We start from the raw sequence: 27,900 nt of genomic DNA on the forward strand, positions 1-27,900 counted from the left end.
TAGACAAACATTTGGAGTGACCAGATGGGTGAAATGGGAAGGTTTTGTTTTGGATGATTCTATGTAAGCTTGCTTGCTTTCTTGCATCATATGCCTCTTTTTTTTTTTTTTTTGTTAGTTGTTGGCACATTGGCCTCTGTGGCCATAATGCACCTCCCAAAGTTTTTTTGCATTTTTACTCTGATCCAAGCCCGAGGCGGGATTCGAACCCGCGAAGTTTCGGTTGCAAGGCAGGCACTTTACCCACCTGGCTAGCCCGGTCGGCATCATATGCTTCAACTAATGCTAAGTTTGTTTCCTTGCATCATTCTGCTAATACTAATTAATACAATTTTCAGTGAATACATAACAGACCAGTTCATGAGAACTGTTATCAGAACCAACAGTACCTAAATGTTCTTGGTACTGTTGACTCGGATATTCCAATATTCCTCTAATACTTGAATTAGCTTAAAACAATGCACACTTGTAAATATTGATGCAAATATTTTTTTAGCCCATCAACTATCAATTTAAGGTCATCAGCCTTGCTACCACAGCTATTCTCTGTAGTGTACCAATATGATTCAGTCCTTTCTTAATGTACATATATGCAAACAATTCTTTATTAATGCCCTTTTTGCTCTTTGTCAATCCCCTTTTTAAGTCTGCTTTAGCATTTCTAGCATTACCTTGAGTAATTAATTTATACTTGACAGTGTCCAGTGTCAATTCAAATTGAGGAAGGACAGTTGTAGAATAGATGTTTGTTTGCCTTTAGCCACCAGGTAGGTGATTGCTTTTATATTAACACACTCACTTTTATATTCAAACCATGAAACTTATCTTTTGGATTGCCACAGCTCAGTAGTCATCAATTTTGGCAGGGGACAATAATGCTTTATAGGTATAAAAGGATGGGCAGTTTCTAGAATTACTTTTCTGAACAGTTCCCAGTTAGCATTTGTACTCATTAGGTTATGAGACTGTTCCCACTGAACAGCCTCAGTATCAGATGAATCCTTGGCAAAAATGAGGTAAAGAATGTATTGTTCTTCCACATGGCATCTCTAACATGATATAATCTAATCAGTAAAGAAATATGCTTGCTACTGCTGTGATAATGCCCTACACACAGGGTCTGAAAAACAGAAGTCACCCATGATAATACATTCAATCTGCTTGCCCACAAGCATTTGATCTTTAGAACATCCTCAATTGCTTTTTTTTTTTTTTGCTTTATTTGGCACATCAAACTGACTCTTCTTGATTCTTGACATATGCTCTTCTTAAATCCATATGCTTTGCAATTAAAAGCACTGCTTCCTTTCCATCATACTGAAGCTACCATATTAAAAATTCTGCATCCAGTAAATTAGAATGACACCATGTTTTCACATATTTCTATTATATTTGCATTAGCCAATTTAACAGGCACTCAAAATTTATAGACTATATCAATTAGTATGCAAACATGTATCTCTCGCTTTTCACATCTGTTGTAACCCCAACATATCCCAATAATTGCTTAATTTATGTGAATAATTTTCCAAAGTGAATATGCATTAGTTCTAGCACTCTTGTATAACTGTTTGGTAGTTCCTCAACTACTTTTCCACAGCCATTATACTGCACTCAGAGTCAGTGTTAATAGTATCCCAAGAAAACCCTATACAGTACTTCATTTACTACTTTGCAAATTATTTTATGTCAAAATAGAATGGTTTGAGGTAGTACAAGAAAATTTACCTATGCTTTTAGAGCCATAATAAAATTTTTGTTCTCTATATCTCTCCCCAGTTAGCAGTTTCCTGAAATAGTTATTGCTGCCCTAATAGCATTAAAAAATATTCTCATACTTCTTTTATTAAAAATGGTGGCTGTTCAATCCCCGAGTGTCTGGGTTTTCATCTGGTCTTTGTTTGCTTTTCCGAACTACTGTCTAAGCACTCAAAGAGCAGACCCAGTTGTGGAAGTATCCAGTTTTTCATTCTGAAAACTGGGTACTTCCATTAACTTTTTTACAGAATCCATATATTATTATTAAAATCTGTTTATTACATCAAATTCTGGCACAAACTCCTAACATAGTCAGTTGCCTAGGAGAAAGAAAATTCTTATATATATTGTACTAATAGTAGCACTACAAATGAAGTGAATGGTTGATTCTCCGTGGCTGAAAGATATCAGTCATTTAATATAGGTGGAAGTACTGTATATACTAAGCATACAATGGTATTGTAGTACAAATAATAACTAGACATGCTCACACTCTCTTCTCTCTCTCTCTCTCGGCTTATGTGTATCCCTGGGAAAAACATGTTTTACTTATTAGTTTTACATATAAAAACTTTTTTTTTTTCCAGGACTCATTTCAAATGATGGTACGCATAGAATATTTCAAAGAATTTTTCACATACAGTATTAAAGCATGTGTCATTTTCTTAATGAACTTCTTCCACCTAGCATTTCCCATTATCTTTGCAAACTGATGCACTTCCTCCAATTTACTTACTGGAACAGTGAATTAGGAAAAAGTCCTTATTTCAAAACTTGGATATTCCCGTATTTTGGTTATATTCACCTTGTAACTTAAATTGCCACTGGGTTTTCAAGTATGCCATTAATAGATGTCATGGGAGTGAGCTTATAGCCACCTCCAAGTGAGAGAGCAATAAACATTAAAATTTGTTAGTGCTCGTGCAGCAACATATGTAAATAGATTTAAGTCCTGTAGGTAAATTAACAGTGTGCATCTTCACCTACAAACATCATAAGAAATTATGTCATTGTCAACACATTATTGTGTAATGTGATTGTTAATGCTATACATCAAATTACTTTTTTCATTACACAACATGACTAGAGTCACTCTATACTTTGCTTTAGCATGGATAACCAAGAAGAATAACTTATGGAGTGGGATTTTTTTTGTAACCATTCAAAAGGCAGATAAGCCAATGTTTCATGTCAATATTTCCTGCTCATGCAACTGTCTTCAGTTCATTTTCTTAATTAATAAGCCAGGTGAACAGAGAGTAGATGCATTATTTTATTTTATTTTTTTGTGTTTGTAAAGATGGCACAGCAATGAGAACTGTTAGCAAGATGCCACTGCTAAAGCAAGGCACATGGAATTGGGCCACTAATGAAACAAACAATTTATCAGGTGTGTGTGTTGTTGTTATTTGGTTTGTAGGAGTATTAGCAACTAAGGCCATATTGCTCCGGGATATGCGGTGGTCATTCCCTGACCTTTCTGCATCCTCCGTATTTGGTGGTGACAGGCTCGAACCCCGGTCTAATCAAGAAGCGTGTGCTACGCACTGCTGCTCCTTCCCACCTGGCTACGGAGGCGCCTCAGGTGTGTGTGAGAGAGAGAGACCTCTTATTATTTGGCAAAATTATTTTTTTTTTCTGACTTAAAATTCAGGGCGATTCTTGTAGATTTGACATTGCTGAATTCAAATATGGCAACTATACTGCTGTGACACTCACCAATTTTAATGGAAAAGGGATTAACATCAAAAATTAAGTTTATAGTAAAAAAGATTTCATATATTTTAAGAAACTGTTACATACAGTACTAAATATTGAACAATGGGGTTATTAACCGTATTCTATTTACAAAAATGCTTATCCAATAACAAACTTATTGCCTTTTATAATCATCCATTGGTTTCTCTAGTATGAGATTCAAACATTCCATTTTCCCTGGTATCTTTTTTCCATTTGAGAAATATCTTGGTGAAACCTTTCACCGTGTTCATGGGAGACGGCTCCCAAGTTTTTAGGAAAAAGTCCAAATGGGAATGTAGGAAATGAAGGTTTAACAACAAGTTACATCCCAATTCGCTGTACTCTAAAATTAAGTCATCCATAATTTCACTGTAATTTTCTTATTTCTCATTGCCTAAAAAGTTCTGGTAGATATTTTTGGATGCCTTCCAGGCTCATATTTCTGTAGCATTTAATTTTTTAGCAAATTCCTCACCTTGGAATAGCAGTTTGATATGAGGACCCATAAAAATTTCCTCTTTTATCTAGGCCTCATTGATGTGAGCAAACATTTGCTCACATCAATAATGAGAGCAGACAAAAGATAAGTTTTGGATGAATTTCTTCATGCTCATTGCTGCTCCTTCTTACGTGCACTTCAGCCTGCCTTCATTCAGTGTCTTTCGAGTTCAATGTGTCTGATAGCAACATGATACTGACCCAGCATTAGCAAGCTCCTAAGCCATTCTGTTATCCTCCTATCTCTCACTCTTGCATTCCGTTGAATAACAGCATGTGTAGTGACAGTTAAGGAAGTAAGGCTAATGACTGAATTTTAATTAAAATATTAATTAATAAATTTAACATGAATGACAAAATGTTGTCACTGATACTAGCATTTCAAATGAGGATTTTCTTTCTTTGGGACCTACACAGGACATAACATCAAATCAACCAGATGCATCCTCTATGGCAAGTCTTTTCAGAATAGATTATTCTCCTAATGATAATTCTCAAAATGAAGACTGTCAGCAAACAAATACTGTTATTTCAATAGTTGATTCTCTTGTTGATGCTAGCGCTCAGGCTCATAAAATACATAAAGAAATTGTTGCTGAACTTTTTACTAATGAAAGCAATATTACTAAAGCAACAAGGGTGCCTCCGTAGCCAGGTAGGAAGGAGCAGCAATGCGTAGCACATGTTTCTTGATTAGACCGGGGTTCGAGCCCGTCACCACCAAATACGGAGGATGTGGAAAGGTCAGGGAATGACCACCGCATATCCTGGAGCAATATGGCCTTAGTTGCTAATGCTCCTAAAAACCAAATAACTAACTAACTAAAGCAACTACTAATTTTCTTTATGAAAAACTTGGTGACTTAGAATTTACTCTTAACAGCCTATTTATAGACAATGAAAAACTTAGTTAGAAATGAGGAATTGCAAAAAAAACTATTCATAATCTTTTGAAATCAGCTTTACATACCACATCTTATGTGGATGCCTTAAAGAATTCAAGGACAGTGCTGTGTGGCCTGTATACAAGTACCAAACTGTCCAACCATTACCAGCACAAAACCTGAATATTGCTATTTCTACAGATTCAACTCAATCAAAGCCTAAGCCCAACATACTCTTATGCAAAGCTACAGATTCTACTACTTGTTCTACTAGTAAAGATATTGATAACGTAGCCAAGACCTTCCAACAGTTGTTAAAAAAGGCTAAAATAAAATCTATAAAGATGATAAAGAACAACGCTATTGCTGTAGAGACAGCCACCTCAAAAGATATTTGTAAGATAACTTTAATGTTACTGACTGATATGAGTAAGATGGGACCCCTTAAATTTTAAAAGCAGTCATTTTAATTTATGATGTAGACAGAAATTCCTCCAAGGAAGAAATACTTGAGGATCTTTTTTATAAAAACTTTAGCGAACAAGGTTTTTCTTTTGGCGACTTCACTAAGGAAGTTACCTTTTGTTTTAGTACTTCCTCAAAATCTAGACAAACTGTGAATTGGATTCAAGGCTTTTCTCCAGGAATTTATAAACTTGCTGTCTCCTTAGAATGCTTATATATTGGTTGGTCTTTTCATAGACAGGCCTTCCACAGTGGTTACCAGGTGTTTTTCATGTCTTGCTTATGGACACACTACTGCTTTCTGTTCTTAGGATGTTCCATCTTGCAGTCACTGTGCCCATACTGGACACGTCTTCAAGGACTGTCCCAATAAAGATCAGTCCCCTTGTTGCTGCAACTGTAAGTGTAAAAAGAAGGATCATAAACATTCAGTCCAATATTATTGGTAGTGAATATATACGAGCTTTGGAAAATGTAAGGAATCATACTCAATATGAATAATACATCCTTAAATTCAAATCATAATTATAGTTCTAACACAATTCTTCTGTTAAAATTCTTCAGTTTAATGGTCAAAAATCAAAAACTGTTATAGATAAACTTTGGCAAGTCTCTTTAGAGAAATCTATTGATATTTTGTTAATTCAGGAGCCCTATTATTTGTGTAGAATGATTACTAGTTTTTCTACAACCAAAAGAGTCTTATATGCTCCATATCAGCATCCTCGTTCTGCTACTGTGCTTTTGGATGTTACTTTGATTGGCTGTGTAAGTTCCCAATTTGTAACTTGTGGATATACCTCTGGTCTCTTTGGAAGTATCTATTTCTTTTCAGTTTATTGTCCTCCTCAAGATGAATTGGATGGATTTCTTTCTTTATTTTCTTGACCATGCTTTCAGAATCTTGTGCCCTGCAAATTTTACTGTAGCTAGTGATTTTAATGCCAAGTGGTCCTGTTCTTCCAACCCTCATGGTTGTTTTCTTGAAAATTTTATCCTGCAGCACTGACGTAATATTGTTAACGAACCCGATCTACCTTGTACTTTTTCTATTGGTCAGTCCAATATTGATTTATTGCTCTGTTCTTCCACTATTTTAAACAAAATCTATTGTTGGACAATTTGTATTGATTGGACTTCTGATCATTGTGCAATTTTCTTTCAGATTCAACCCATTCTTCCTAGTCCATCTCCTCGTGTTTTTCCTTGCGAAATGCTAATTGACAAAAATACTGTAACGTTTTGTTTTCTGAATTTTCTTATTTTTCTGAAGTTTCTGAAAATATGCCTCCAGCTGACTGTGCTACTTTTGTTTATAACACTCCTCAAAGCTATTACTCACTCTACTAACAGGAAATCTAAAATACATGTTACCACTGATGATGATGTTAACCAACTCCATACAATCAATCTTAGTAAAAAAACATCAATATGTCACACTCGACAGCTGAAAGAAATTTGTTCATCATGCTGGTAATCAAACTCCTTGGAACATTGTTTACAAAATTGTTAGAAAAAAGCTACGTACTCCTATTATCTCTAATAGTGTTATTAGTAATAACACAATCTCTTTCTTGGGCAGATACTGTAAATTCAATTCTGGATGCTGTCTCGACGATAATCCCCTTTTAGATTTGTCCTGTCATAAAGATATTTGATCATTTAGTCTTAATTATTTTTACTTCCTCAGTTGCTGTTCCTTTTATCCCTGTTGAATTATCTTCTGCCATCACCAGGGTTAAACCTAATTGGTGTCCTGGCAAAGACATTATCAAAGGGGAGTTTTTGATAAAACTTCACTCTTTACTGTCCTAAATTTATATAATATATGTCTACAATGGTCTGTTTTCCAAAATTCATGGAAATCTGCCATATTAAGAATTCTGTTGAATTCTTAAGATGGCAGATTCCCTGCCAAGTCTCCTAATCCTCCCCAGTCTCACCTATTGCCTTGTTATCTAATTTTGATAAGATCCTAGAATGTTTGATCTCATATAGAATACTGGCTTTGCTTCAGGACACACATTTATTCTAGTAATTAATATAATTTCCATTCTGGAGTTGGTGTTGAAGACTCCCTTATTACTCTTCTGAATTTCATTAATGAATCTTCTAAATATTTCTTGGCAATTTTTATCAACTTCAAGGGTGTTTTTGACTCTGGTGGGAGAGTCATCTTGAATGTCTTAGAACTCTGAACTGCCCTGCCAACCTATACAATCTTACTAGGATTTATTTTTCAGATAGATCTGTTAAGGTTACATCAAAATTTCACAGTTTCTTAGAAAGTCTTATGTGGATATCTGCAAGGGTCTATTCTTGATCCTTGTTTTGTAATTTTGTTCTCAACCAATGGTTGTTAAAGGTTTTTCCAAATTATTCATCAGTTGCATACATGGATGATTTAGTTTTTTTTTTTTTTTATGTAAATTCTCGCCATTCATTAGAAGAAAATTCAAATTCTGTTCTTCAGCAACTTTCTGATTGGTCAATGCTTAAGAAACTTAATATTTTTTTTACTTACTATTTAAAGAATTTAAAAAACTTACTATTTAAAAGGTAGTTACCCTTTTGTAACTACCACAAAATTCCTTGGATTACTGCTTGATTTATTGCCTTACCTTTCTTCTCCATCTGAATCATCTGTCTGACAAAGTTAGAAAATTTGTCTTTCAAACTGTTTGCATTTCCTGTCAGAACCATAAGATTTTGCATACACTATACAAAGCTGTTGTTTTACCAATTACCACATACTGCTGCTGCAGCTTGGTTTAGATGCACTAAATTGCTTGCAGTTCAATCCAAGACTTGGTTCGATCTAGTGCAGTTTCCTTCTTGTACTTGTTAGGGCATATAGAACTGTTTCTACCTTTGCCATATAAGTTCTATCCAGATGGAACTTATACATTCTATCCAGATAGAACTTATACGGCAGATTGTCTTACCAAGGGCCGCGTGTGTGCCGCAGTAATGTCAATCTGCATTTTGATTAGGACTCTTTGGTCACATCCTGTCAGCTTCAGAGGTTTTCAGGTCATTTTGTACACCAGTTCACTTCTATTTGCAAGTCACCACAAATTGTTGACCCAGAGGCCTTCAGTGCTGTAGAAATGTCACATACAGACAAACTGCTTACATAGCACCCTATTATCATTCTCTACTGGAATGTCTTAACTCCATGATCATGGTATTTTGCATTCAAAATCCTACTACTGTCTCTGCATAGGTCTATAATCTTATTTACAGTTGTGTCTAGCACATGGTGCTTGGGTAGATGTGACCAACTAACAACAGATGGATATCTGGATATTCATGTGTAGGGTAGTATTTATACATTAGGGACTTGTAATGCTGAATGAAATGATAAACAGTAACAGTACAGATGTTGGAAGAAGACAAAATATGGATGGAAGTAAGTAAGTATATTTTATTTCCCCCCACAGTAAAAAGAGTATAATATTTTAATCATTTAAAAGACTCAGATTAGTATAAGAATTTAATTTTATAAGAGTTTGCCAAGATGGTTGGGGGAAGTGTATCAGAGTTCATAAAAGAATTGAATTTGTACATACTTAGCAAAATAGAGAAATTTTATTATTAAAATAATAAGTCACATTCAAAATCTCCAAAAAATTTCTTAACTGAAATACACAATTGGCACATAATAGGTTTCAAGAAATGTTTCCCCAATAATTAAAATACTACATATTATTACATTTCTATTCAATTTTGATTCCTTGTGCAAGTGGAAGATTTTTTGCTGTAGTTAATAGTACAGAGGAACGCCTCATATACTGTTCCAAGAGTCACTTCCTGATCTCTGCCTCCACCAGTATGCTACAAATATGTTAAAACAATATAAAAGTTAATAGCTGCTTATGTATATAAGTACAAACAGTTAAATTTACAATGTATACAATCATTAAAATGTATATCGTAAATTAATATTTATATCAATATACTATTAATATATAGTAATATTACTCTAAATTGCAATTGAGTTATTTTTTTTTCATTTATTTATAAAGGGCAAATGGAACAAAAAGACTGAGGAACTTTAACTTGCAATTATTACACCTCTAATAGTTAAAAAACATAAGGTGAATATTTCACTGTTATAAATATACCGGAACTAGGAGGCCCATAAATTCAAAATACAGGGAAGAGGTTTAAACTAGATTCTAGAACTAGGTTTAAACTAGATGGTAGCAAGCTGTCTTCATAGATGGTTGAAGCTGATAGTTTAAAGAAATTCAAAGGACTGCTGGATAGATACCTATGTGAGAAAGGAAGCGCATAATGTTGTATTCTCTTCTTAATTTTTATTTTTTTTGGCCAGTGCAGTAAAAGCTATGCCTTTCTTGCATTATATGGCTAATACTGATACTAATACAGCTATTTGCATTAATCATAAGGTACTTATGTGAACTGTTGACTTGTGTTACTTTATTTACTTGTGTTAGCTGCCAAGCAAGATTAAGATCACGGATGAATAGATAGAGCTTTAAAACCATACATTTGGTTACAGCCTTGGTTGTATGATAATTAAATCTTTTTTTTTTTTATTTGTAAACTATTAACTACACAATTACATAAATTATGCTGTTATTTATGGAAAATATTAACCACAAACTGCTTCGGAGCTTTTCTTTTGTTTTCTCTTTGCTGTGGCCAAGTTTAAAAATAAAAGAAAGAAAGCCTTCACACATTTGCACTGATCTGAAAAATTGTTTTTTATTATTATTATTATTATTTATTTATTTTTTTTTTGTGTTATTTATTTTACTATACAGTTACATGTAATCTTTTCCTTTCACATGGCTTCCACGGTTAATCTTTTCAGTAAACAGCAACTCATTTATGCACACAAATGCATAAATGAGTTGCTGTTTACTGTAAAATGGGAGAGAAAAATGAACAGATTTAATTCCATAAGCATGGTAAAATTTTGCAATTGTAATTAAACATTTTTAAGCTATACTCAGACAATGGGCACATTTCTGTTTACCACTCACAGCTTCTCTGTAGTGAGAGCAAACTGATCACTGGCTTGCATAATAAGAGCCATTTACACTTAAGAAAAAGTTTACTGAAAGTGATAATTAGATTTTGGGTTTTATGCAATTGCATATTGTGGCCACTGTACTCATTAGTGCATATAAATGCACTAACACAAATATTACAAGCAATACTGCATATTCCTTAATTGATCTCAGAACTACGTAACAAGTTATTGTATTTCAATTAAATTACCAAGGGATAATATTTCGCTGAGCGTGGAAAATTTCTCAAATAGGCACAGGAAATATTCTGTAAGAACTAAACCTTGCATAAGTTTTAAGATCATTGCCACCACTAGGTGGCAGTGATCACAGTGTGCTGAAGTGGGATTTACTCAAAGAGCTACCATCAGGGGTAAAGGGAAGAGTTTTTGCTTTCGTAAAGGCGACTACGGTGGTCTGAGAGAGTATTTAAATTATATACGGTGGGACCAACTGATGATGTTACCAACAGAAAATTCAAAATGGGAGGCATTCAAAGAATTTATCTTGGAAGCTACTAGGCTTTACATACAGACTAAGAAATATTGTTCAAGGTTTAGACCTAAATGGATGTCAAATGAACTAATGAGACATATGGCAGAGAAGAAAAATGCATGGGATACATATAAATTAATGGGTGACATGGAAACCTATGATAGATATAAGTTGATCTGTAACCAAGTCACAAGGGAGATTAGGCAAAGGCAGATTATGAGAAATATTTGGCAAAGGATGCAAAGAAAAACAACAAAGAGTTCTTTACCTATGTAAAATCTAGAAGGAAAGGGATGAATCAGATTGGCACACTGGATATTGATGGTTCAACTGTTGATGATTCTGCTCAGGTGGCTAACAAACTAAATGAGTATTTTGCATCTACATTCACACATGAGGAGTTATTCAGGGAAGGGAATACCAGAGGTGAACTAAACTCTGGCAGTGAGCTAGACAATTTTGTAATAACTGAGAGTAAAGTGGAGGAGAAATTGTTGAAGAAAAACATAAGAAAGGCACCTGGGGTGGATGGGATCTATCCAGTTATATTAAAGGAGGCAGCAAAGGAAGTAAGCAAACCCTTAGCCATAATTATGAGAGCTTCTTTGGACACAGGGGAGGTACCCATGGACTGGAGATGTGCAATTGTGACCACAATTCACATAGGAGGATCAAAGGGTGAGAAGTAATTATAGACCTGTTAGTTTAACTTCTGTTCCGGGGAATTAATGGAGGCACTGCAGGATCATCTAGACAAGACTTCAATTATAGCTCGGAAACAGCATGGTTTTGTTAAGGGGAGGTCTTGTCTGATCAATTTGATTGGATACTATGATTTGGTCACAAAGCAACTGGATGCAGGGAATAACTTTGATATCATATATTTGGATCTTAGAAAGGCTTTTGATACTGTTGCACATGGAAGACTGCTGCACAAATTGGAGTAGTGCTGCATTGCAGGCAAATTGCTGCTATGAATAAAGGGATGATTGAGTGGGGGAAGACAGAGTGGTAATCAATGGACACTGCTCTTCGTGGATTAATGTTATTAGTGGAGTACCACAGGGTTCACTGTTGGTTCCATTGTTGTTTTCTGTATTTATAGGCGCCTCCGTAGTCAGGTGAGCAGGAGCAGCAGTACGTAGTACACGCTTCTTGATTAGACCGGGGTTCGAGCCCGTGACCACCAAATACGGAGGATGTGGAAAGGTCAGGGAATGACCACCGCATATCCCCGGAGCAATATGGCCTTAGTCACTAATGCTCCTAAAAAACCAAATAACAAACAAACAAACAATTGTATTTATAAATTATATTGACGATGGTATATCAGGCTTAATGTCCAAGTTTACAGACGATACAAAGGTTGGCAGGGTTGTTAATGACACTAATGACAGTTATTTGGGTTTTTTTTTTTTTTTTTTAGGAGCATTAGTAACTAAGGCCATATTGCTCCGGGAATATGTGGTGTTCATTCCCTTACCTTTTCACATCCTCCGTATTTGGTGGTCACGGGCTTGAACCCCGGTCTAATCAAGAAGCGTGTGCTACGCACTGCTGCTCCTACCCACCTGGCTACAGAGGCGCCACTAATGACAGTACACTGCTGCAACAGGATCTAGAAAAGGTGAGCAGATGGGCTGAGAGGTAGCAAATGAAGTTTAACATTGTCAAATGTAAAGTACTACATATGGGAAGCATTAACCCCAGAGTAACATTAACACTGTGGTACTACACTGACAGTGGTAGAGAATGAAAAGGACCAGGGGATAATTGTGCAGGCAGACATGGCTCCTCCGTAGCCAGGTGGGAAGGAGCAGCAGTGCATAGCATACACTTCTTTATTAGACCGGGGTTCGAGCCTGTGACCACCAAATACCTAAAGGTCAGGGAATGACCACCGCATATCCCCGGAGCAATATGGCCTTAGTTGCTAATGCTCCTAAAAAAAAAAAAAAAAACCCAATAACAATAAGCAGGCAGACATGAAGGTTTCTGAGCAGTGCAGACGGTCTGCAAGAGTACCTCATGGTGTCTTGTCAATGATATACAGGAATTTTTCTAGCAGGGATAAGGAGGTGATTATCCCCTTGTATAAGGCAATGGTAACCTTGAGTACTGTATACAGGTCTGGAGACATCATTTTAAGAAGGATGTAGAGCTGTTGGAATGAGTACAGAGAAGGGCAACAAGATTAGTGAATGGAACAAAGGGTTGCTCTTACGAAAAAAGGCTTAAGTTTTGCAGATTACAGTGTTATTATTATTAGCCATATGGTGCAAGGAAGCCTGAGGCTTATGCTGCACCAGCCAAAAAAATTCCCCGAGTTACCCTGTGTGAGAGAGAGAGAGAGAGAGAGAGAGAGAGAGAGAGAGAGAGAGAGAGAGAGAGAGAATTCAAATTGAGGAACGTTGTTGTTATTTTGGTTTTTAGGAGCATTAGCAACTAAGGCCATATTGCTCCGGGATATGCGGTGGTCATTCCCTGACCTTTCCGCATCCTCCGTATTTGGTGGTGATGGGCTTGAACTCTGGTCTAATCAAGAAGCGTGTGCTATGCACTGCTGCTCCTTCCCACCTGGCTATGGAGGCGCCCAATTGAGGAACGATAGTTGTTGGATAGATGGGGGGAAGTTTGCCTTTAGCCAGCGGGTAGTTGATTAGTGGAACAGACTTCCATCTTTTGTTGTGAAAGTTGATAGCCTAGATAAATTTAAGGCTGAGCCGGACAGGTATTTGGAACGAACAGAGGAGTGAAATTGGAGCGTTTTTTTTTTTTTTTTTTTTTGGCTGATGCTGCATAAGCTTGTTTTCTTGCATTGTAAGCCTTTATACCTCTGTGCTGCTAATGCTAACATTATTTGCAAAATTTGTGAAGATATTAGATAAAACTACAGTTGGATTTTCATTGATGGAATGACATGTATGTGACCACTATACCGAACATTTTAGCAGTCATATTTACATGATGCAAGAAAGCAAGCTCATACAGCATCAGCCAAAAAAAAAAAAAAAAAACAACACCCTTCCCATTTCACCCATCCATTCATTCCAACTGTTTGTCTAGTTCTGCCTTGAATTTATTTAAGTTATTAACTTGCATAACGAGAGATGGAAGTTTGTTCAACCACCTGCTGACTGAAGGCAAATTTCCTTCTTTATGTCCCCTCAAGTGAGTAATCTGAGCAAGAGGAAGAATCCTGTCAGCATTGAGTTTGCTGAAACCATTAAGTCCTTATACACCTCAATCAGATCACATTGCAGGTGCCTAGTCTCCAGACACTGCAATTTGCATAACTTAAGCTTTTCTTTCCCCTCACCAGTCTTGTTGCCCTTCTCTGTACTCGTTCTAACAATTCGACATCCTTCCTAAAATGAGGTCTCTAGACCTGTATGCAGTACTCAACGTTTGGCCTGACCCATTTACTTTATACAATGGGATAAAGCTCCTTGTCTCTACTAGCAAAATTCCTATATATATATATAATTGACAAAACTCCATGACCTGCTCTGGCAGCCCATCTGGGCTGCTCAGAGAACTTCATATCTGGCTGCACAATTACCCCCCAGTCATTTTCATTCTCCACTATCCTGAGTTTAGTACCACACAGTTTGTACTTTTCTCTTGGGTTACTGGTACCCATATACAGTACTTTGCATTTGTCAATGTTAAACTTTAGTTGCCACTTCTCAGCCCATGTGCTTAACTTTTCTAGATTTTGTTGCAGTAGCATACTGTCTATACTATCACTAAAAAACCCTGCCAACCTTTGTGTCCTCCGCAAACTTGGACATTAAGCCTGATATACCTTCATCGATATCATTGATAAATATACAAAACAACAATGGGCCCAGCACCGAACCCCAGAGACTCCACTAATAACATTAGTCCATGTAGAGCAGTGTCCATTTATTACCACTCTCTGCAGTGTCTCATTCAGGCATCCAGTTCCTTTGTGACCACATCATAGTTTGTTTGTTTGTTATTTGGTTTTTAGGAGCATTAGCAACTAAGGTCATATTGCTCCGGGATATGCGGTTGTCATTTCCTGACCTTTCTGCATCCTCCGTATTTGGTGGTGATGGGCTCGAACCCTGGTCTAATCAAGAAGCGTGTGCTACGTACTGCTGCTCCTTCCCACCTGGCTAGGGAGGCGCCACCACATCATAGTATCCAATCAAATTGGTCAGACAAGACTTCCCCTTAACAAACCCATGCTGTGTCTGAATTATTACTGCTGTCTTGTCTAGATGATCCTGAAATGCTTCTTTAACCAGTGACTCCATTATTTTTCCATGAGTAATTACAGAACTAACAGTTCTGTAATTACTCATGTCACCCTTTGTTCCCCCTTTGTGAATTGTAGATACATTTGCACACCTCCAATCCATGGGACTTCCCCCGAGTATAGGGATGCTCTCATAATTATGGCTAAGGGTTTGATTACTTCCTTTGCCTCCTCCTTTAATATCTCTGGATAACTCCCATCTAACCCCAGTTGCCTTTCTTATGTATAATATCAACAATTTCTCCTCCACTTTGCTCTCAGTTATTACAAAATCATTGAACACCCTGTTAGAGTTTGATAAACATTTGGCACTATTATCCTTGAATAGCTCCTCATCCGTCAATGTAGATGCAAAATACTCAGTTTGGCAGCTGTCTGAGAATGACCATCTATTTTACCATTGGCATAGGCATGTAAAAAAAAAAAAAAAAAAAAGAGAAACCATTTCACCCATCCACTCACTCCAAATGTTTCTCTAGTTCTGCCTTGAATCTATTTCAGCTATCAACTTCTACAACGACAGATGGAAGTTTGTTTCAGCAATCAACCACTTGCTGGCTAAAGGCAAACATCTGCACATCTATCTCAAAACTGTCAGCATTGAGCATGCCGAAACCATTCAAGGCCTTGCACTCCTCAAACAGATCACCTCTCAGGTGCCAAGTCTACAGAGACTGTAATTTGCAAAACTTAAGCCTTTCTTCATAAGAGCAACCCTTTAATTCCATTCACTACTTTTTTTGCTGCTCTTTGTACTTGTTCCAGCAGTTCGACATCCTTCTTAAAATGAGGCCTCCAGACCTGTATACAGTACTCAAGGTGTGGCCTGACCATTGGCTTACACAAGGGGAGTAAATTGATTACAGCACTCTGTCTTCTCCCACTCAACCATCCCTTTAACTATAGCAGCAATTTAGATCCAATGCCACACTGCTCCAACTTGTGCAGTCTTCCATGTGCAACAGTATCAAAAGCTTTTCTAAGATCAAAATATATGACATCTAAATTATTCTTGGAATCTAGTTCCTTTGTGACCACATTATAGTATCCAATAAAATTGGTCAGACAAGACTTCCTTTTAACAAACCCATGCTGTGTGTGTGAGCTATAACTGAAATCTTGTCTAGATGATCGTGCAATGCTTTTTTAACCAGTGCCTCCATTAATTTCCCTGGAACAGAAGTTAAACTAACAAGCCTGTAATTACTTGTGTTGACCTTTGATACTCCATTGTGAATTGGGGTCACATTTGCACATCTTCAATCCATGTGTACCTCCCCTGAGTCCAAGGAAGCTCTCATAATTATGGCTAAGATTTTGCTTACTTCCTTTGCTGCCTCCTTTAATAGAACTGGATAGATCCCATCCACCCCAGGTGCCGTTCTTATGTTTATCTTCAAAACATTTCTCCTCCACTTTGCTCTCTGTTATTACAAAATCATCTAGCTCACTCCAGAGTTTAATACACCACTGGCATTCCCCTCCCTGAATAACTCCTCATGTGCAAATGTAGAGGCAAAATACTCGTTTAGTTTGTTAGCTACCTGAGCAGGATCGTCAACAGTTGAAGCATCGATATTAAGTGGACCAATCTGATTAATCCCATTCCTTCTAGAGTTTACATAAGTAAAGAACCCTTTGCTGTTTTTCTTTGTCCTTTGCCAGCCTAACCTCCTTTGTGACTTGGTTACAGACCAGCCTATACCTATCATAGGTTTCTGTGTTACCTGTTAATTTATATGTATCTGATTCATATTTCTTCTCTGCCACATGTCTCATTAGTTCATCTGACTTCCATTTAGACCTAAACCTTGAAAAATATTTCTTAGTTGATATGAAAAGCTTAGTAGCGTCCAAGATTAATTCTTTGAATGCTTCCCATTTTGAATTTGCTCTTGGTAACATTATCAGTTGGTCCCACTGTGCAGAATTTAAAAAATGTCTCAGACCATTGTAGTCACCTTTACGAAGGTAAAAACGATTTCTTTTACCCCTGATGGTAGTTACCTCTGAGTAAATCCCACTTCAGCACGCTGTGATCACTGCCACCCAGTGGTTCCTGTATCTGCAGATACTTAATGCATGAAGATCAAGAGTATTACTCCCTATAGTTGCTTCCTAAACATGCTGCTGCTGTAGAAAACAATCATCCAATAAATCCACAAAAGCCTTGCTAGTGTGCGAGTGACCAACCCACAAATTCCAGTCAACATCTGGGAAATTAAAATCACCCCCCCCCATTATAAGACAATCTGATTTACTGGCCCACTGTATTTCTCCGTACAGTTGTTTATCATACTCAAAGTCATTAGGCCAATAACACACTCCTACTCTCAATTTTGCTTTCCCAGTGCTTATGTCACACCAAACACCTGACTCGACACTGCTGTCCACCCATATCAACTGGCTGTACTTCCTTGGATTTTGTGTTTCTTAATAGCATAACCCCTCCTCCCTTCCTATCCTTCCTGAACACATTGTACTCCCAAATTCCATTTCTGCATTCCTTATATCTGTGTGACAGCATATCTCTGATATCCCAACAATATTTGCCTGTGATGTTTTGACGAACACCTCAAATTTATCAAATTTATTTACCAAACTCCGACATGCACCTGTTTCTATTCTTCGCTACCCTAACACAGCCCATCTATTTACTTGTTCCTCAATGACTCCCAGCAGTCTCTGAAATCCTCTGCACCTTGTTTTCCAGGCTGTTGCTCATTCCAATAGAAGCAGTGCAAGAATCACTTTCACTTCGGCCAGTGGCTACTGTTAATCTATTATTTCATGTAGCCCCCCCAAAACTAGCATTTTTCCGACCCACTTAACACTGCCTCGATAGCATCAGCAAATATTCTTGCACCTTTTCTATTTATCCCATCCCTGTAGAGGCAGTCTCTCCTGTTAACAAACACAGACCAGGCTGAGAAAAATTCTAACCCTTGAGCCTTGCATAATCTCTCCAGGGCCAAATTGATCAATAAGGCTCTCATCATATACTCCCTTCTATTGTATTACTTTGAGTGTGAGAGAGAGAGAGAGAGAGAGAGAGAGAGAGAGAGAGAGAGAGAGAGAGAGAGAGAGAGAGAGAGAGAAGTAGAAGGAATCACTAAGAAAGCAAATTAGGACCCTGGGTTTGCCAAGCCCATACTCACCAGATGTGAGCACCTGGGGTAAGTAAAGAAGTCTTTGCATCCTTTGCCAGAGGTTTCTCAATCTGCCTTCACTTGCCTAACCTCCTTTGTGACTTGATTACGGACTAGCTTATATCTACCATAGGCTTCTGTGTCGCCTGATAATTTATATGAATCCCATGGATGTTTCTTCTTTGCCTCGAGCCTCATTAATTCATCTGATATCCACTTGGGCCTAAACCTAGAATATATTTCTTAGTTGGAACAAAAAGTCTAGTAGCTTCCAAGATTACTTCCTTGAATGCTTCCCATTTAGAATTTTCTGTTGGTATCATCATCAGTTGGCACCACTGTATAGAACTTAAATCTCTGACACCACTGTGGTCACCTTTGCAAAAGCAAAAACCCTTCCCTTTACCCCTGATGGTAGATACGTCTTTAAGTAAAACCCCAAAACAGTACACTGTGATCACTGCCACATAGTGGGTCCTTTATCTGTAAATTCTTAATGCATGAATAATCACTGCTGATAATCAGATCAAGAGTGTTACTCCTGGTTGCTTCTCTAACATGCTGCTATAGAAAACAATCATCCAGAAAATCGACAAAAGCCTTGCTAGTGTGTGTGTGAGTGACCAAACCACAAATTCCACAAGTTCCAGTCAATATTTGTGAAGTTAAAATCCCTCATTATGAGACTGTGATTTACTGGCCCACTATTTCTCTATATAATTGTTCATTGTACTCATCAGAGTCATTAGGCATATAACTAAACTTGTACCTTCATTTTTGCTTTCCCAATGCTTATGTCACACCAAACTGACTCAACATTGCACTGTCCATCTGTGTCAACTGGATGCACTTCCTTAGATTTTGTGTATTTCTTAACTAACATCATAACCTCTCCTCTCTTCCTATCCTGTTTATCCTTTCTGTACACATTGTATTCCCCAAATTCTGCATTCCTTATCACTCTGACACCACATCTGATATCCCAACAATATCTGCCTTTGATGTCTTGACCAGCACTTCAAATTTATTTACTGTACTCCTAGCATTGGTGTACATGCAAGTATACATGCACTTGTTCTTACTCTTGGTTGCTCTCACACAGCCCAACTTGTTTCATTACTCCCAGCAGTTCCTGAAATCCCATGTACCTTGTTTTCCAGGCTGCTGCTCATTCCAATAGAAGCAGTGCAAGAATCACCTTCACCTCTGTCAGTGGCTACTGTTAATCTATTAGTCTGTGAATTCCCCCAAGCTAGCAGTTTTCTGACCCACCTAACATTGCCTTGATAGCATCAGCAAATATTTTTGCACCCTTTATATTTAAGTGTACCCCATCCCTGTAGAAGCAATCTCACCTGTTAACAATCACATACCATGCTGAGAAAAATTCTACCCCATAAGTTACCATAAATTACGTTATAATAGCAAGATTTTATAATGATTCTTTTCAGTTATGGCCAGAATCAACCCATAGTGAAAGAGTGCATTTTTGTTAGTGAAGCTGCTTTGTATATGGTTAAAGCCACTTTTGGTTACAAGTTTTCTGTCCAAATCTGATTTGTGTTACTTGCTTAGCCCATGGCTTATATAGGTTGGCAGTGGCAATTTGGAAAAATTTTGGTGAAATCAACAAACTTATTTTGTCAAAAGCACCTTCGAGAATAGCAACTTATTTACTCCTCCTCTTCAACCTGATCCTGTTCTTACAAGGTGGGGAACATGGTTACAAGCAGCATCATTTTATGCTAAAAATTTTGATTCTATAAAAAAATCTGTTGATTCTTTGGATAGTATGCATTTGGTGGCTATTGGTAGTGCTAAGGCATTCTTTCTGATTCTTTGGCTAGAAAACATTTACTGTTCATCCAGACCTAGTTATATAACTGAACTTGAAACGTGGTGACTTTCTTTGAGCAGCACAATTGGAGAGAGATGGAAAAAGTTGAATTGCAAATTTTAACAATGCCTGGATGCAGAGAATAAGAAATAAGAAGGAAATACAATAATGTTTTAGAAAAGACCTCAGGATTTCACACTTTAAGGATAATAGATGAGAAAGGAAATGAACTTCTATTTCAAGTAGAAGCTTCAAAAGTTCAAATTTTTAAATATAGCCCAGTCACTTCTATAAAAGTAGAAAGTCATTCTCTGCATATAAAATGATCTTGGATGATAAATGCCACAAATTTACAATGTATCACTTTAAGAAATACATTATTGTGTATTGTAACAAAAATTATTCCAGATGAGAGTTTGAAAGAGAAAACTTTAAAGATGCTAAAACTTTTCATGAATGGTTTTATTATTTTAACGTGTTGAATTGTGGTTCAGTTAATTGTAATAAATGTAAAAATTGTAGTACATGTATTAGCTGTTATTTGGTTTTTAGGAGCATTGGCAACTAAGGCCATATTGCTCCGGAGATATGTGGTGGTCATTCCCTGACCTTTCCGCATCCTCCGTATTTGGTGGTCACAGGCTCGAACCCCGGTCTAATCAAGAAGCGTGTGCTATTTTGCACCAGAATGCTAATACATGTGGCGCCTCCGTAGCCAGATGGGCAGGAGCAGCAGTTTTTATTATATTTTAGCGCATATAATCCAATGTCTAGTGATAACCAAAAAAAGAGAAATGTCACTCTTTCTTTGCTTGGATTAAGAGTATTAAACAGCAGATAATATCCAAAAATATGGATATTATCTGCTGTTTTGATATACCCCCTTTATTAATTATAAATACAATGTCAAAATAATTTGTTCCTACTTTAAGTAATTTTTAAACAAGTATTAATAAGATGAAAAAAAGGAGTGCACCTACATTAGTGAGAAGGATGTAGCTGCATCTTGGAGCATAATTTCTCAAATTGTGGCTTGAATCCAGAAATGGCCATGCGAAGATGTTTTTCTATGTCCATCAGAGCATGATACTTTGTTTCTAGTGCTGCAACAGATGAAAATCCTTTCTCACATAAGTAAGATGTTGTAAAAGGTAAGAGAATTTATCACTTTCTTGCTGAGATCAGGTACTGTTTTTTCAACACTTATCCAGAAGTCTGCTACTGACTCCTTGCAAACTTTGCAAAGAAGTACCACAGATCATTTCGATATAACTTTCTTCCTCTTTGATATTAAACTGATTACATGGAGAGAAGCAACGTGAAAGGGGTCTCTTATTCAGCTGTATTTGTTGCTCCCAGTTTCTGGAAAGTACTTGGTGAACTGGATTGAAGATTATTTAAGTGTTGTTTCATACATTTTTAATTTCAGTGAAATCTGATTGTAGATCATTGTCCTCTACTATATTCTTTAAGTGGGGAAACATATCCAAACTGTTTTCTTCCAGTTCCTAAGCTACAGGCCAATCTTTCTGATGAAGGCATTGATCTTGTTATTCATTACTAGAACATTTGTGTTGTAGCTCTGCATACTTGCATTCAATGAACTGAACTTCTTTAAAATGCCACTTAAGTAGGCCAATTTCATTATGAAGCTTTCATTGCAGAAATATTCAGAATTTTCTTGATTTTCTTCTAAAAAGAGAGGCAATTCTTCTCATAAGAGGCAGACTCATGCCACAATATTCTCTTGACAGCTACCAAGAAATGCAGTAAAACATAAGTGACTTGTGTTGAGCTCCCACCTCTTCATAAAGCTGCACAAAAAGCCTGCTTTTAATCATAATGTTCAACACTTCATTTCAGTTATGGGCATAACTTTATAGCCAGTGATTCTCAATGTATCGTGCAGTGTGTCGAAACAGCTTCTGATGCCGGTTGTTTAATTAGCAACTGTACTCCTTCAGTATTTCCAGCCCTTAACTCGGACTCTGTCTGTGTACACTACAGTGCAGTCTGACCACTTTAAATGTTTTTCTTTCATGAAATCAACCGTTTTTAAGTTTTAATGCTGTTGCTCTAATTTTTATAGGCTTGTATAAAAGATCTTCTTTAATGTTTATATGTCAACATATCATCTATATGCTATTAAATGAGCTACACTGCTGCTGATACAGTTAGTCACTTCATCTAGCTGTACTGCAAAGGGTTTATTTCTCAGCTTTTTATTATTAGCCATATGGTGCAAGGAATGCCTGAGGCTTATACTACAACAGCCAATTACAGAGAGAGAGAGAGAGAGAGAGAGAGAGAGAGAGAGAGAGAGAGAGAGAGAGAGAGAGAGAGACACACACACACCCTGGATGTGCCAAGCCCATACATACTCACCTAGCTGATCCTCAAAATCTTCTGATATATCAGAAATCAACCACGAGACTCTTATTTGTGAGTGAGAGATATTACAAAGATGCTGAGTGCTATTGCCACCTAGCAATATTTGTACTATGTCAGCAGTCACTGCAGGAAGAATGAAACTTCCCCTGCTTGTGTGTGGTTTCTTATTTTGTGCTATCCTATATGCAACCTGATATGATGTCAAAAGAGCTTTGGATGAAGCAGTCACTTATGAAACATGTTTGCTACATGTGAACTTCACCTAGCTTTGTACAGAAATACTCCTTGGCTTGTTTTTCATTTCAGAATGTTTTGTTTCTAAGTGCTGTTTAAGTTTATTTGGCTTCAGACTGTCAGCTGCAAGGACACTGTGACACAAAACACACTGAGGTTGTTCTTTCCCATTTATCACAACACCTGTAAAACCAAATGATAACTATGATTCATCATATTTACAAGGTTTTAATCTGAATGCTGGAGTTTGACTGCTGCAAGGAATGGGTTCATCACTTAGTTTTCATTTTAAACCTGCCAAAAACCTCTCCATTATTTTATGGGTCTCAAACAGAATGCCTAATTCAAAACCAAACAATAACAAGGTTAACGAGATGCTGAATCACTATCAAAGGGGACACCAGACTTTGTCTGCATATCTACATGTTTACAATAATAATGTACATTGGAGGCTTTGATTATGTAGCTGAGCCATTATCTGTTTGGTATTGTCCTGCTAATTGATGTCTCTGTACTCAATGTGTCAGTAATGGAAGTGAATTTTGTTGTTATAAACTGACAATCTGTAAGAACTAACTGTTTTTGTCTGGTCAAAAAGATGAATAGATTCATCTGTTTTAATTAAAAGGTTTATCAAACAATGTGTATTTGTCAGAAATATATAGATAATAAATATATTTATCGCATAAATATTTTTTTAAGATATAATACAAATACTACAAATATTTTTTAAGATATAATACAAATACTAAATATATTGGTATTAATGGAATTATATGATAGTTCTGAAAATAAATGTCATAATGTTTCATATTGATAAGAAGAGAACTCATATAACAAAGAATTTTTTATTCCCATTGTACTTCCAGTGAAATACATTATTTTATATTCACATAAATTTTTACATTGGAAATTTTTAGAATAATAAGAATATTCCAGTCAGAGTCTCTATAAAAGCCTTCATTCACATGGTTTATATTTACAATAGAAGCATAAAAAAAAAAAAAAAAAAAACCCACATTTCACTTGCTGTTATCAATTTTCACTCTAGCTCGTGAGTAACTGTGTTAAAATAGCTTACTAGGTTAGTTAAACATTATTTTCACATAACTAAAATCATGTGCATCCTTTCAAAATGCAACTTCCATTTAAATTTCTGTGGACTGCAATCTTATTCATTGCCTCCAAGATTTTCCCTACCACTGAAGAAGTGAAGTCAGTATCTAACTGGTCTGTAGTTACTGGCTTTGCTTTTAGAACTACTTATGTACTGGTGATATGTTCGCACTTCTCCAATCCAAAGGAATCTCACCCAAGTCCAATGATGTACTTATAACTAACCTCAATAATTCAATGCACTCTCTGGTCACTGCTCACAAAATTACTAGGAATATGATATCAACTCCAGGAGCCTTACTTGCCTTCAGGTTCGATAGTTTTTCTATTAAATAATCTGAAATTTCAATATTAATTTTGTGCTTTCCAGCTTCACTCACACAGCTTCTCCTCACCATGAAGGATCTCTCATCAGTAGAGATTGATGTGGAGGATTTATTCATCAGCGACATCACATCAACTGGGTTATTTAAGACTTTCCCACATCCAAGGATCCAATCCAATTGGTTTTTTTCTTCTTTGTATTCACACACACATGAAAAACACCTTTTCCCCATTCTTTGCTCTCTCAGCCAGAGCTTTCTCATACTCAGTCTTGGCCACCCTAACCTTTTCTGTGGTACTATTAAAGATCAACTTGTGGCCATTCTAGACTTCAGTACTTTTCATTGCTTTATAACTTTTCCATGCCATCTTTTTCTACTCTATCAGACTGGACAGCTCTGCACTCATGTCTCAGCACGTGCCTAGTGCTATATTTTCTCAATGGTATATATGTGTTCACAGCTTCTGTGAGTATTGCTTCAAAGGTATTTCACAATTCCAATGTATTTGCCCTCTCTTTTCATTCCACCCAATTAATAAGTGCCATGTAAAGCCTTAAACTGTCACAGTCCCCTCTTCTGAAATTAAAACCCCTATATTTACCTTTAACTACTGCAACATCGTCCTACTAACAACTGCATGATCACTATCTGCCAGTGGTTCCTGTACTATAAACTCTGTTATGTTATCTGATTTGTGAGTAACAATAAAGTCTAGAATATTCTTACCCCTAGTATTTTCTCTAACATGCTGGTACAAATAATCATCTATTTTATTTGAAAATTTTCCCCACAGTGAGTTTCCTTTCCACATATTCTAGTCAATTAGGAGCATATAGAAATCACCATAATAAGGCATTCACACTTACTCGCCCGTTCCATCTGCATGTAGAGACTTTTGTCATACTCTTCACAATCTTGTAGTCTGTAGATTACTCCCACAACACAGATTGTATGCTGGCAAGTGTAACTTCTGACTCAGCCAAAGCTGTTTTTGCACTTGGGCTACATTTGATAAGAAGCACGACCCCACCACCCCTTCTATCTTTATCCTTCCTAAATACATTGTACATACCACAGTGAAACTCGTCATCCCCAACTACCAGGTAATACCAATGTTTCTGTTACCCTATTATGTCAGCATTAGTTGACCTAATCAGGAATTTGAATTCACTCATTTTATTCACAACACTCCTGGCATTACTATAGACAATTAAAACTAAGTAGTCTTCTATAGTTTATGACTTGACACATCTCTTGAAGTTATTTAGACTTGTTTTCCTTAGCTTTATCTTCCCATATGTTTGAAACATTGCTGCCCTCTAAACATCCTTCCTACAGTGCTGCTGTCACAGGAACAAACAACAATCCTTGAAATGTGTGCCAATATTACTTTGACCCATATCATCAGATAAATGAGTGTCTATATTACTCTTCTATCCCCAACTAGCAATTTCCTTGAACCCTTAAGGTATCCTCGATGATACTGGCAAAAACCCTTGCACCATCTTTGTTCAAATGAATACTGTCTCTAAAAAACAGATTCCTTTTATCTACAAGTGAGTGCCAGACTGATAAAAATTTTTCACTGAAAACTTTGCAGCATCTCTCAAGTACCGAGTTAATTCACAAGGCTTTCAAGCATATAATCCCTCTTATCACGTCTGGGCAGAATTGTAGACACATACACATTCTGACCTATCTCGTGGCATTTTTTAAGCATGGTCTTACATTTATTCAACAAATAATCAGGTTGTGTTCTTTTAATATCATTACTCACCACATGAATAATAGTGCTCTCTTAACCCCCCACCCTTAAAATCTGACAATCTGCTGGTAACATCAATTTTTTCTCACAGCAAAACACACCTTGGTTGTAGTCCAAGGTGTGTTTGCTGATAGACTGGTATATTTCAGATGCCCGTGTAGTTTGAAAGATAACAGATTTTCTGTTTACAGTACAAGTAGAAATGAAGTGCTGTACGTGTACATCCTTAATACCTTAAAACTTTTCACAAGTAGGTTTATCAAATGTATTTGGACTTGCAATGTGTTTGCTTCTACAGTTGGCTAGCTCCGTGGAGTAAGTTTTTTCACACAATTTTGAGAGAATTGTAAAAATGAAGACTATATATAACTGCCTTTAAATATTAGTTTTTTCTTATTTTGACTCGATTACTGAACATTAAACTGAACCTACTGCCTAAAATAATATTAGAATAAATAAATAAAATAAAATAAAAAAAAACAATGCAACAATATCATTTACATACATTATAAGTATCACTTGATTCAATATCATGAATTTCCATATCTGAACTGCAGAGAATTTAGATTTTTTAAGCTCACATTTGGACAATTAAGGCCCAGTTTAATCTCTTGATTTTCAAAGAGCTGCCATTTTGTGCTGCCATCTATTATAAACTGTCTGCTACTACTTGGAAACACAGATAAGGCATGGCAGCACTTCATGGATAAGATAATTTGTATATAAATGGATGCATTATGTAAAGCATAGTTGAAACAACCTATGTAAATATACATAATTTTGAATGGGTTAAATCTTTGAAAATACCTTAATCTGTAAAAATGAATGCCATGATAATTTTCCTAAGTGTTTTCACTAATAACATACATTCAGTAATAATTGAAATATGAACACTACCTGAGGTATGGCTTGCAAGCTACTTGGAAGCCCTATAACCAGTCTCATAGCCAGTCATTTTTATTCCATGCCATAAATATTTGAATAGGTTTAGATGTGGGAAGCTGCCTCACACTGTTTGCTCAACAGCATGGTACATTACTTTGTTGAAAAATGTCACCACTGCAAAACAACAATAGCATCAATGGGTATACCTAATCAGTAACAATGTTCAGGTAGTCCACAGATGTGCATCTGTTATAAATTAGGATTTCCTTCAAATATCCTCCAGACCTCAACAACTTCTCTGGTGGCCTGAAGAATCTACTGATTCAAATCTATGTTGTTTTTAATACACATAGTATATTGTTTGGAAGGTGCAAAAAGAACAATGCTGTTAAGCTACTAAATATTTTGCAATCTTTACTGGTTTATTCACAATATTCTTTAAAAATTAACCTAAAAAAAAAAAAACCTGCTCTATAATATAACCCTTCTTTTTTTTTTACAATGCTTAAATATGGGTAGCAAATGGATTTGTTAAGGCCAATAAATGTGGACTGATAAGGCCATGGGGAAGGGGGAGTGCACATCCATTGTTATAGCCCAAAGGCACAGGCAGCACTATTTCCCCTGACATTGAGTCAGAGATCTGCTTTTATAGTCTCTTATACTTTCAACCGATTCTGCATGAGTGTGATCCACTGCACTGCTGGAAATGGGCATGAGCATTGCTGTACAACTACAATGCATTTGAATTGTGTAGCAAGTTCTTCACACTATCACTCTTGTTATTACTGTTCTACACCTTATGGCCTTCCATCATGGCCTTCTTGTTATCCAATTCCATTGGTAAGCTAAAGATCTGTCTTTAGCTTACCAATGGGCTTTAGCATTAGTGGACATGACAGCTGCCTGTTTTACTATTTACTTTCAATTACAGTCATCTACACGGCTCTGCAAGATCAGCCCACCAGTGCTATGATAGTAAGTGACATCCATTTTCCTGGCCAATAGAGATAGAGTGGCAAGTGCA

General features: G+C 36.6%; 1 protein-coding gene across 1 annotated transcript in view; it reads right to left on the reverse strand.

Annotated features, from left to right (window-relative positions):
• Nucleotides 1-8,960: 8,960 nt before the first annotated feature.
• Aldh7A1 (aldehyde dehydrogenase 7 family member A1) overlaps nt 8,961-27,900 on the reverse strand; it is a 78,184-nt gene continuing 59,244 nt past the window's right edge. Inside the window, exon 8 of the mRNA XM_090374278.1 lies at nt 8,961-9,182. Coding sequence (XP_090230404.1) covers nt 9,069-9,182 — 114 coding nt within the window. The 3' untranslated portion in view covers nt 8,961-9,068. The remainder of the gene's footprint in view (nt 9,183-27,900) is intronic.

The sequence above is a fragment of the Mastigoproctus giganteus genome, chromosome 5 (genome assembly GCF_048544385.1).
Source record: "Mastigoproctus giganteus isolate SK-2022 chromosome 5, ASM4854438v1, whole genome shotgun sequence".
NCBI lineage: Eukaryota > Metazoa > Arthropoda > Arachnida > Uropygi > Thelyphonidae > Mastigoproctus > Mastigoproctus giganteus.